This window comes from Heliangelus exortis, chromosome 8 (genome assembly GCF_036169615.1).
Source record: "Heliangelus exortis chromosome 8, bHelExo1.hap1, whole genome shotgun sequence".
NCBI lineage: Eukaryota > Metazoa > Chordata > Aves > Apodiformes > Trochilidae > Heliangelus > Heliangelus exortis.
The window spans coordinates 5,141,611-5,152,567 of NC_092429.1; the positions used below are offsets into that span (position 1 = coordinate 5,141,611).

Below are 10,957 nucleotides of genomic sequence, written 5' to 3' on the forward strand. Positions count from 1 at the left end.
TGTTGGCTATACAGCTTGTTGCTATGCTTGATTATTGACCCCAGCATAATGGGGATGGAAGTCTGTAGCATTCCTCTCGTGGGTAACATGGTTTTGCTACACAATTCCCTGGCACAACCACAGCAATCTCTCTCTCTCTCCTATTTCTAATACATTTTTGTGGTTATTTGAGGAGATTCCTGGCTGCTGGTTCCCAGAGCTGCAGGGGGCAGGGTTTGAATTCTGCTGAGAACTCCAGAGGGTTCTGGAGGATACAGTGCTGCATCCCACTCATAAAACTGGTTCATTGGTCTTTCCTAATCTGGCTGTAATGCTGCTGCTTGTGTAGCTACAGGTGCTGGAGCCAGGCAGGGACCATGGAGCAGGAACATGTGTTAGGTGGCCCGTGCAGTGCTGCTGAGAAGCTCAGCCTGGATGCACTTGGGCAGCTTTTCTTTCCACCAGGTTTAAGAGCATTAAGGGATCAGCAGGCTTGGATCAAGGTGCAGAACTGGCAGTTTGAAATTTTAGATTGATGGTACCTTCCCGTGCTACTTCACAGCCCAGAAATTTGGGTGCCAGCAGCTGCTGGCTGGCACCTTTGTGTGTTGGTGACGTTGTTGCCAAGACCTCGGGTGTCATCACTGTTACAAAAATCAGTGGTGTGATGTTTTCTGAACACTCCTGTGCAGTCACCGAGGTGGGAAATCCCTCTGCCTGCAGCAGGGATCCAGGATCCAGCAGTGATGTTTCTGCTCACGCAGTGCAAACCTCACTTTATTCTGGTGCAGGATGCTGGTGCTCTGCTTCCAGTGGTGCCACTTGTGCAAAGGATGTTTCCATTTATTTGTAAATGCAGGCTCTACTTCAGTGATTAATGAATTAACTGAATTAACTGATTAACTGAATTACTAACATGGAAATGTATTCCAGCCTGTGAAACTGTTTCCCTTTACACCTGGTTGCAGAGGGAGTGTTGCAGCTTGGGGAAAACGTGGCTGTTTTTCCCTTTGGAACGCGTGCAGCACAACTTCTCTTACGTTGATGACTTATTTTCATCAAACTTTCTCATCCTGGGTTTCAGTTAAACAAACAGCTTCTGCTGTCATGTGGAGTTGTGGCTGCCTCCAGGAGAGAGCTCAGCCCAAGTTTTACGTGTGTTGCCTTTTGTTTGGTGTTTAATGACATTTCAGCTGAGGGATCTGTGCGGTGCAGCCAGCGAGGCAGGAAGGAGCTGGTAGGTCACAGGGAACTGGGTGCCTGTGGCAATCTGTCACTTGGCACTGCTGCTTCCCCAGCGAGCCAGAGCCTGAAGAATTCAAGCTTTGCACTTGCAAGCTCTTGTCAAAGTATCTTCCCTCAGTGACATCAGATCCTAGCTAGGCTGTGGTAACTGAACTGTTTGTCAAGGCTCCTCATCTAAATTGGAGTGTTTCAGCTATCGTGGTGTTTGGCTTTGCAGACTGGCTTGTCCCACTCGTTTTTTGTTAAACATTTGACTTCCTGACATCATCATTTTCAGAGGCTGCAATTTGGGTTTGATCTGTGCTCGAGACCACTGTTTAAATGAAAGACCTTAAATTATTGAAATTGCAGGAGGGGAAAGGCATTTCATATTCTCTCTAGGCATGTGTTCAGTTGAACTTGTATCAGATTTTAAATGGAATCATCTTGACACAAATGAGGCAACTCTCAAGTGGGCACAATTTATTGCTGGCAGAAATGGGATTTTTTTCCTATTTTTTATTTTTTATTCAAATGCTGGAATTGGCAGTGGTCTCTGTCATACTGGGTTTCTTAATCTGTGTTCCCTCTTCAGCTTCTTTGAGCTTTGGTGACGAATTTTTATTGTTTTTTACTTCAGAAGGACTGGTTTGTGTTTGTTACCTCCTTCTCCTGAACTCCTGAACTCTAAGCAGTCTTCAGTGGGGGATAACTGCTCTAAAATCCAGCTGCCTGGCTGGCTACAGCTGAACTTAATCTTGGTGTAGGAAACAGATGTTGGTAGATGCCAGGTCTTGTGGACATTTGCCTCTAAGAGTGGGTTTAGTCCACATTTTAAACATTTCTATCCTGGATTGTTTTAATGGGGTAAGCATAGCAAGCTGGTTTGATCTGACTCTTGCACAAGATGCTTGGCAGTCACCTAAGGAGCCTTTTGAAGGCTTGAAACAACATTTCTGTATCAGACGTGTAAAACTTTTTTTTTGTTTTTTAGTTTTAGTTTTACTTTAAAGTAAAACTTTAAAGAGAAACAGATCCTGAGTTTGAGATATGCAAGTTTTAACCCTCAGTCTGTTGTTTTTCCATATTGCAGCAGTCAGGTGCCCAGACTTGCAGGCTGTTTGCTACTTTGGTGTTTTCACCCCAAATCCCCCTCAGAACAGGAGAGCTTTCTAGCAGCAGGTTTAACAGTGATGTATTCCTGTGAGAAGCTTCCTCTTTGGACAAATTTGGTGTTGCCATCCCAAAGGAGGAGCTCCAAAAGAGAGTATTTAGTTCTGGCTGGTCCGTGAGCAGGTGAGTGCAGGGCTGGCAGATGCTCTTCTCCAGAAGGGCATTGGGTTAATTAATATTAACTCAATATATTGAGAATATTAACATTGAGTTAATAAATGCAATTGAGAATGAGCTCTGTATGAGGGGGTGGAGAGGGAATTAGCCACAAGTGTTCCTCTATGTCTACCATTATTTGGTGCTTTAAAATAAATTCAAGGCAGTTGTCTTGGGGCCAACTTATAGGTAATACAGATGCCATCTGGTGTGCTTGTTTTGCTAGTGCTTGGGGACAAATCCTCATCTGTGAGGTGGCAACAATTTGAAGGCACTGCAGTCCTGTGGACCATCCAGCAAGCAAGAAGAACACAGGCTCCTCAGCCACTTGATGCCAGTTCTTTTTCTCCCCACTTTAGTCCCTGACAAAGCTGCCTGCTCATGACATTTTATCCTTGAAGCTGCAGAACTCCCCTCTGTGCTGTGCTGAGACCTGCAGCCAGCTCAGAAGGCTGCAGTCTGTAAGTCCACATGAGCTGTGGGCTCAGCTGCAAGTGTGTGCAAACAACAGAGAGCACCCTGGAGTATCTGCTGTCTGCTCATTGCCCAAGCAAGGATGCTCTTCCAGGTGGTTGTGTCCTGCACAGCCCTGCTGAGGTCTGATCAGCTGGCAGGAGTCTGGGCTGATGGTGCTCAGTGGGTCAGTTCTGTCCTGTGAAGAAGGTGAGGAAAAGGGAGACTTGGGTTGGGCTTGCTCCCCTCAAGCTTTCATCATGAAGAGGGAGAGATTCTCCCTGTCTGCCCCAGCTGGAAGGGAGCATTCCTCTCCTGAACCAACAGCAGGGGGGTTCTCAGCATCCAGAATCTCTGTGTCTTTTACAATTTGCCTCATCACCTGTCGGGAAACCAGGATGGAGCCAGGAGGAATTAGAAGCAAACTAGAAACCCTGTTTCCTGCCGGATCCAAAGCACCAGCTCCACGTCACCTTCCCCATCCTCTCCTGCTTGGGTGCCCAGGCAGCAGCACAGCACCCTCCTTCCTCTCCTGCCTCTGTTGGTTTGTATCCTGGTAACATCACTGGTGTGAAGGTGCAGAGAACTCCCTGCAATCCTTTGAGCTGCTGTGAAGGCTGTAGCTCTGGGAAGCATGAACAAAACTCACCCCCAGGTACAGTCCTTCTCTTAAGCAAGATCTTAAGTGCAGCTATTTTCTAAAGTACCCTCTGTTCTTGATAGTGTTTTGTCTGATCTCTTTATCACTGGTTTCTGTGAGATCTTAAATAGTTTCTATTTAACTTGGTTTTCTACAAAAGGAAAGTATTGATATAAAGTGCTGGACCTGTAGTAATGTTTGTTTTACAAATGGGTAACTAAGGATTCAAAGGTGATTGGATTGATCACTTGGGGAATTAAATCTGGGCCACTTTTCCACCGAGGCAATTTCTGCTTGTATATAAAAATAAAGGATTACATTATATGTTCCTGGGTAAGGTGGTGTGAGAACTAAAAAAAACAACACATCCCTTGTGTGGTTACAGTGTGTTGCTTCTGTAAAGATTCTTTTATTCCTTTCCTTCCAGAGAAATGGTGATGTAGATCCTTTTGATTCAGCAAAGTCCTTCTCTGAAGAAAGAGGTAATGAATAAAATGCAGAGCTTAACATTTTTGTTATTAGAGTATAAATCACTTGAAACTATCTGTATAATGTAGAATACAATCAGTATTTATGGTCTGTTGAGACTTATGGGTTGGGTTGTTCTTTTTTTTCCCCTTCTGTGTAGTGAAATGTCCAGACTATAAAACTAATAAACTGAAGTTGGCCTGGAGTTGTCAGTCTTATGGTTATAGTGGCATGATACCTAATCCTTGTTTGCCACAGAAAGGCTCATAATGAACTTGCTGTAGGCTTTCCATAAATTTTTAACACCCAAACTTCATCAAATTTTGTCCATATTAAGAAGGAGAAGGTGAGATCAAACTGAATCAATAGCAAACCTGTAGATTGGGTTGCCACAACCTTTCATCACTGCCATTAATCCATGCTCCTCTCTGTTTGCAGCTATTTTGCTCTCTGGTCAAAGGTGTTGTCTGGTAGACAGAGACATGCTGTAATTTACCACTTTTATTTCAAGCTGAGATGTTTTCTGTGTTTGATTTCCTCTCAAGCATGACGGAGGGGGTGGGTACTGCAGCCAGGATCCCTTTGCCATGGAGCAGAGGCTCTGCCTGCCCTTGTGTTTGTCCAACACAACCAATGAGTAAATACAAAGCACAGCTCAGACAAACCCTAACTTTTCAACTGAAGCTCTGTAAGTTCAGGAATACCAAAATCCAGTTATAGGTACAGGGCTGTCTTAAGTGACCTGTTACGTGTTTCTCAGATGATGATGCTAATTTTTTTCCTGTGGGTCTGGAAATACAAAGGGACAGAAGAAAACCCAATGCTGGTTGAGAGGCACTGCAGAGATGAGGGCAGCTGCCTGGGGTGGCTCTTGCCTGTGTTGCAATGGCTCTGGGTTTGGCCTTCAGCTTCTGGCTCCTGTTTGATTGATGTGTGTGACTTTCTGGAAGCTGCTGCCCTTTGTAACCTGGAGATGTCTTTGAGGAGGGACTGGGCTGCTCTTCAGCCAGTTCTGACTCTTTTGAGCTGATAGTTCAGCCTTGTTCCTGTGGCAGCATTGGAGGCTTGGTTGGAGCAGAAAGCCCAAAGTGCTGTAAAATGAAGTTTTACCTCTTAGGGAGTTTTGCTGTGGGCTCTGGGAGGGCACCATTCCCAGCTGTGCATCCCCTGCCCTGTGTTTTGGCTGCTCCCACCATGCAAAAGGCATTGCTGACCCATTGGGTTGGGCAGGGGCTTCACCCTCTTGAATCCAAGTGCATTGGGTGGGCTGTGACACAGAGAGGGCTTTTGTACCACTTGGTCCCAGCGAATCACAGGCTCTTCCACACCACAAGCAGCAAAATTCCCTATGAGGAGGGATTAAACACTGCCAAGTTTTTTCTTTAAAACTCAACCCTCAAACCCCAGCATCCCCCTGCCAGTCCCACACTCAAAAACATCCCCTTTTCATCCCCTTCCAAAACACCCCAACCCCACCAGGCTCTGCTGGACCCTTCTCCAGCCCCTCACCTTGGTCTCTTGCCCCCCAGCAACCTGCTGCCAGCCACCCAGCACCCATGGGGGCTGCACCAGGAGATGTGTCTGCATCTCAGCCACTGCACTGCTCATCCTTGCTGCTGCCACCGGCTTGGCACTGGCACTGGGGCTCCTGCCACGCACACCAGGTTGGTATCCTTGTAAAAAAAAATATATTTTTAATTATTTTTATAAAGGAGGCTTCGTGTCCATCCTCATGTGTGGGGTGGTGCAGGCCAGGAGGAGGGAAGGGGACTGATGGAGTGATGTGAGGTCACCAAGTTGCCACCCCCCATTCCTGGGCTCTGGTGTCCTGATCTGTAGGGCTGTGACTGATCCTGGCCCCTGGTCCTTTCTAGAACCTCAAATGAACTTTGGAAATCCTCCTTTCTTGCCCCATATCTGTTCCTCATACCTAGAAAAATGTTGGAAAATGAAGTGTTTCTCCTTTTTCCTCCAGTGAACCGCTTCTGTGTAGCCTCCAAAAACAAGACAGGCTTCTTGTGTGATGACAGAGAGACCTGTGTCCTGGCCAGCCAGGTCTGTGACAGAGTCAGCAACTGCAGGAATGGAGAGGATGAGCAGGAGAAGCTCTGTGGTGAGTGGTTTTGTTGTCACTGTCCTCCCAGCACTGGGCTTCCTGTTGTAAAACACAGCAGTCCCTGTCCCTCTGATCCTGCTCCATGCTTCTGGTTGTGTCCATGAACAAATAAACCTGGTAGATCCTCTGCAGGGCAGATGCTGAGAGATGGCAATACCCAAAACCCAGCCATGAACAAATAAACCTGGTAGATCCTCTGCAGAGTCCAAACTCCCAGCCAGGAATCAAAGAATCCAAACTCCTCTGATTTTTCCTAAGGGTTTTTTTTAAACTCTGATGCAGTTTTCTTCCACTGGCTAAGCCATACATGTGCATGGTTAGTTTAGTGTCCAATTACCCTGAAAAATACTTCAAGCAGAAGCCTGGGACACTCAGGCTCCACTTCTGACTGCACGAGCAGTCCTTTCCCTCTCCAACCACACCTTCCCCATCTCTGGCATCCTTCGCATCCCGACACCTCTCAGGGAAGGAGCAGCTGACTGACCCCTGTGACAGCAGCCTTTGCTAGCTGTCATCCTCATTTTATCTGGCTCCTCTGTGCCTGGTGGAGTTGAGCAGGTGTCCTGTATTTCCATCTGGCAGGTGACTTGCCCCACAGCCTCCCGGGGTTCCTGGTTTTCCGCTGCGGTCACCCGGCGCGCTGGGTCTATGCTGATCAGAGGTGTGATGGGATGAACGACTGTGGAGACTGCTCTGATGAGCTGGGGAGCTGTAAGTCTCTCTTCTGCCTATGGCTGAGCAAGAGTTCTTCTGCTGCTGATGGACTGAAGTAGCTTGCAGAGGTGTGGTGCTCACGGGTGCTGCTAGAAAGGCCAGGAGGGTGACACCGGCCACTGGAGCACAAAATAGTCAGGACAGAATGTGAGGACAAACTGTGTGGGCTCCCTCCCATCAGCTGTGTCAAAACCTGGTGGCAACCATGAGGGGAAGGCTTTGTGCTTTGCTCCCAGCCCCTGAAGTTGTTCCTCTACACACAGCTTGGTGAGTGTGGAGCAGTTCCATTGGCATCTGTAGCTGCTGCCATCAGTCCAAGTGGCCTTTGTTTCTTGGTCAGGAGGGGATGGGTATGGTCAGGAGGGGATGGGTATGGTCAGGAGATGATGGGTATGGTCAGGAGGGGATGGGTATGGTCAGGAGGTGATGGGTATGGTCAGGAGATGATGGGTATGGTCAGGAGGTGATGGGTATGGTCAGAAGATGGATATGTCTCTGAGCCAGGGGGACTGAGTATGTCTCAGCAGCTTCAAAGTCATGCAGATGGTTCTCTTGCTAAAATGAGCAGAGGGTTTGTCACTCAGTCACCTCCATGGTTTTGAAGCACAGGTGAGAGCTGCCTGTATCAGCAGATTTCTCTAGAGTTGCTTGCTAAAAAAAAATGAATCACATCCAGCTGCTCCTCCCAGCATGTCTGCTTTGGAGGTCATTGCAATGTCATGCTGCCTCATTGCCTCCCACAGGTAGCATCAAGCAAGTGTCCTCTTTGGAGGGTTCACAGATTCAGGGTCATCACCAGCAGCTTTTCAGTAGCTAGAGGGGATGAAAGGTTAGCTACCCACCTAAGAAAGGAGGGAAAAGGGGGTTGGTGCAGCAGAAATGTTTCTATTCCCTGTTTTCCATCCCTCCTAGTGGCTGCCTGCCCCCCATGTGGGCCGGAGTGGTGGAGCTGCAGCCCTGTGCTCTACGAGTTCTGCTCCTGCATCCCCAGGAGGCTGTGTGGGGATGGCATCCAGCACTGCACCACCTGGGCTGATGAGTACATCTGCAGACCATGAAGTCTTGGTGCCTAGGAGAGGTGTAGACCCCACAGTGCTTCCTGCATTGTCACCTTTAAGCCTTGATGTCCTGCTCTGCCACCTGCTCTGGAAGCTCCAACCCAAGCAAGCCCTCTGCCCAGCATGCAATGACATTGAACAGGGATGAAGTTCTGCCCTTCCATCCCACAGCAGCCCATGCTGCAGGCTGGACACTCTCTGGGACATCTTCACAGGTTCTGCTGTTGTGGGAGGGTGAGTCCTTTCTACACAGGCAGAATGCCATCTTGCAGCATGGACTCAATAAGGGTTGGACTTGATGATCTCTGAGGTCCCTTCCAACCCAGCCAATTCTATGATCCTATGAATAGCTTGAAGGGTTTTCTGCAGGCTGCTGGAGACTCCCAGGGGCTGGCACCAGCCATAGTGTGTCTGGCCAAGCCTGGGCAAGGGACTTCTCCAGTCTGGATGTGCTGGTAGCTCTGTAGGAAGCCAGATCAAGGTATATTGAGGACTGTCCTACAGAGCAGGAGATGAGGTGTGAGCCTTTCTAGCCCTTGGGCTGGCATTTCTCTCCAACACATCTTCACACCTCTGATCCTCACAGGCAGGAGGAAAAGGATGTGTTTGTGTTTGGTTTCAGCAGTGGCTTTAGAGGTTTTGCACTGATGCTGCCAGGAGACTCCCTTGGGAGCCCTGTGCTGGGGGTGACACCCTGGGGACCTACTGCAGAGGCCACCTCTGTGCTCTTCTCCAGGCCAACATGGAGAGTGCAATGGCAAGGAAGAGTGAAGTGGGGGTTTCAGTGGGGTGGGGATGGGTCACTGTGTCCCTGTGACCAGCTGTCCCTGCCAGGCAGGGAAATGGCAGGAATATAAAATGTTCTTTTCAGGGCTGTGCAGCTCTGGAGCAGCAACTCAGCAGGCTGAGAAAAACCACGAGGTTGGGGTGAATTTGCACAGAAGATGGCAAAGAAAGGAGGAAAAAGCCCCAGCCCAAGTGTCACAGCTGGTCCCGGGGTGGTGTGTGGGATGATGCAGAGTCTGGTGCTGCAGAGCAGGAGCAGGCAGCCAAACTTCCAAAGCAGTCCTCAGGATATAGATATGGGTGTGCCAGTGAAATTTAACTAAGATGATGTTCTCTGCCTCTTTGAAAAGCTCACCTGTGTCTAGAATATCTTCCCTGAGGAAAGACCCCACATTTATAGAGAGTACACTTACTTTTTTAGGCCCAAAATAGAGGTGGCTTTCTTCTCACCACCATCACAAGTCATCTATGGTTAAAAATAACCCCCCCTTCAATCACTTCCTCTCTGCCCTGTGATCTGCAGCTCCACATGTCACCATGGCTTGTGTCATTGGTGAATAGTTCTTCTAATTTGTAGCTGGGATGCAACTGCAGACCTGGGAGAGCTTTTAAAAATAGGGTTTTTTTTATTATGTTCTGACTCATACTTCACTTGGAATGAGAGGGCAAAACTCTGCACTACAGAACCAGTACTAGAGAAAAATTCTAAAGTTGCATTTTACAACCCATCTTTCTCCATGCTTGGCTTAGGTGGCTGGGTGGGTTTCTCCATGCCTGGAAAACGTTCCTGCAGTGCATTCCATGCTGCAGCTCAGAAGTTAGGAGTATTCTAGGTAAACATTTCTCACTTGCAAAGCTTCCAGCCTCAATCAAAGCCTGAAATAGAGATGCACATTTTTCCTGGAGCCACAGACATGTAACACTTCACCAGGGCTGGTGAGGGGTTGGTAAATAAAGCCTGGCTTGTCATGGTTGCTGTTGTGCCTCTTGTCACCCCAAAGTGTCTTCTGGGGATGATCAGTGAGGAAGGTGTGGCTCAAGGAAAAGGGATCTGGAGGCAGTGCTACCAGGTCAGCTTCTCCTTCCTGGGGGAGAAGAGCTGCTTTCTGGTTCTGACTGGGTTCAGTCTATTTGCCTGTTCCTTGGCTTTGGAATGCAACAAGGGCTCTGTGTTGGGAGGGTGCAGGTGGACTACAGCTGCTGCACCTTTCTGTGGGGTCAAGGAAAGGTGGGAGAGAGGGGAAGAAGAATTTAGTTCCTCATGGTAAGGATAATGGAAAAACTGTGCTTGGTAAGGGTTGAGCTTATCTGTTAAAAAAAAAATATAGAAACCCTCAGTTATGGGTCCAGCAGGATAGTTGGTAAAAGAAATTTGTATCAGAGATGCTGGGGCAGCTGTGACTTTCTGGAGCCTCTGATGTGGCTGTGGTTGGAAGGAGGATGCTGGTTAGGCTGACCTGGGTGCCTACTGCTCTCTTTGTGGCTCATTTCCCCAGCTCAGCTCTGACAAGTTCTAAGGTGCTGCCCAGGGTGAAGGAGAAAGAGGCTCTGGGGGTGCAGAAGTCAGTTTGTGTTTGCTGTGCAGGAGGGGCTGCTCCTCCACTCCAGTAGAGGTCTGGTGAGGCTTAAAAGAGGAAGTTTGGTCAGCAAGAAACCTAAGAAAAGGAATAATTATACCAGGGGTGGAGAGTGTAAGAAACAGTGCTCTGCATCACTACTGGAACTGAGATCTGTGCTGCAGTATTTTACCAACAAGGCTGTGACCTGGGCAGATATTTCCTGTCAAATCATGATGGGTCTGTTCTCCAGCTCAAGGCATCAGCTCCCTCCTGCTTTACCCAGGTGAAAGGGAGGAACATTCTCTGAGGTGTGCATCTCTCCATGCTCAGATTTTAGCAGATCTCCACAGTGGTGGAAGGGCTAGCAAAAGAAACCCATGGTGGCCACTGGGCCAGAAGCCAGCTGCAGGGGGAGTGGAATTATACTTGAGTGCCACAGTCTCTCCTCCCTGGTGAGCCCCTGTTTTGCTCAGTCACATTTTGTGCCATTATTTGTCTCAGCAGAGGGCTGGTGTAGTCATCAGTGGAAGCTATTAATAGCCTTGAGATTCTGGGAAAAAAATGTGGGGTTTGAACGTGAGGATCTTTCTTTTGTTTGTGTGGAGTCTTTTTTTTTTTTTTTTTTTTTTTT

The 10,957-nt window shown here is 48.1% G+C and overlaps 1 protein-coding gene across 1 annotated transcript; it reads left to right on the top strand.

Moving 5' to 3' along the window:
• The first annotated feature begins 3,523 nt into the window (after positions 1-3,523).
• Positions 3,524-8,154, top strand: LDLRAD1 (low density lipoprotein receptor class A domain containing 1). The gene is made up of 6 exons (XM_071750116.1): positions 3,524-3,640; positions 4,053-4,107; positions 5,623-5,757; positions 6,069-6,206; positions 6,792-6,920; positions 7,836-8,154. Exons 1-6 carry the CDS (start codon positions 3,620-3,622, stop codon positions 7,979-7,981), a joined length of 624 nt encoding a protein of 207 aa, XP_071606217.1. The 5' UTR covers positions 3,524-3,619; the 3' UTR covers positions 7,982-8,154.
• Positions 8,155-10,957: the final 2,803 nt, after the last annotated feature.

Excerpts from the sequence above, each read along its gene's own strand:
- LDLRAD1 (XM_071750116.1), top strand. The coding sequence starts at position 3,620 with ATGAACAAAACTCACCCCCAG. Across the intron at positions 5,758-6,068 it reads GCTCCTGCCACGCACACCAG|TGAACCGCTTCTGTGTAGCC; the intron begins GTTGGTATCCTT and ends TTTTTCCTCCAG. Across the intron at positions 6,921-7,835 it reads CTCTGATGAGCTGGGGAGCT|TGGCTGCCTGCCCCCCATGT; the intron begins GTAAGTCTCTCT and ends CATCCCTCCTAG.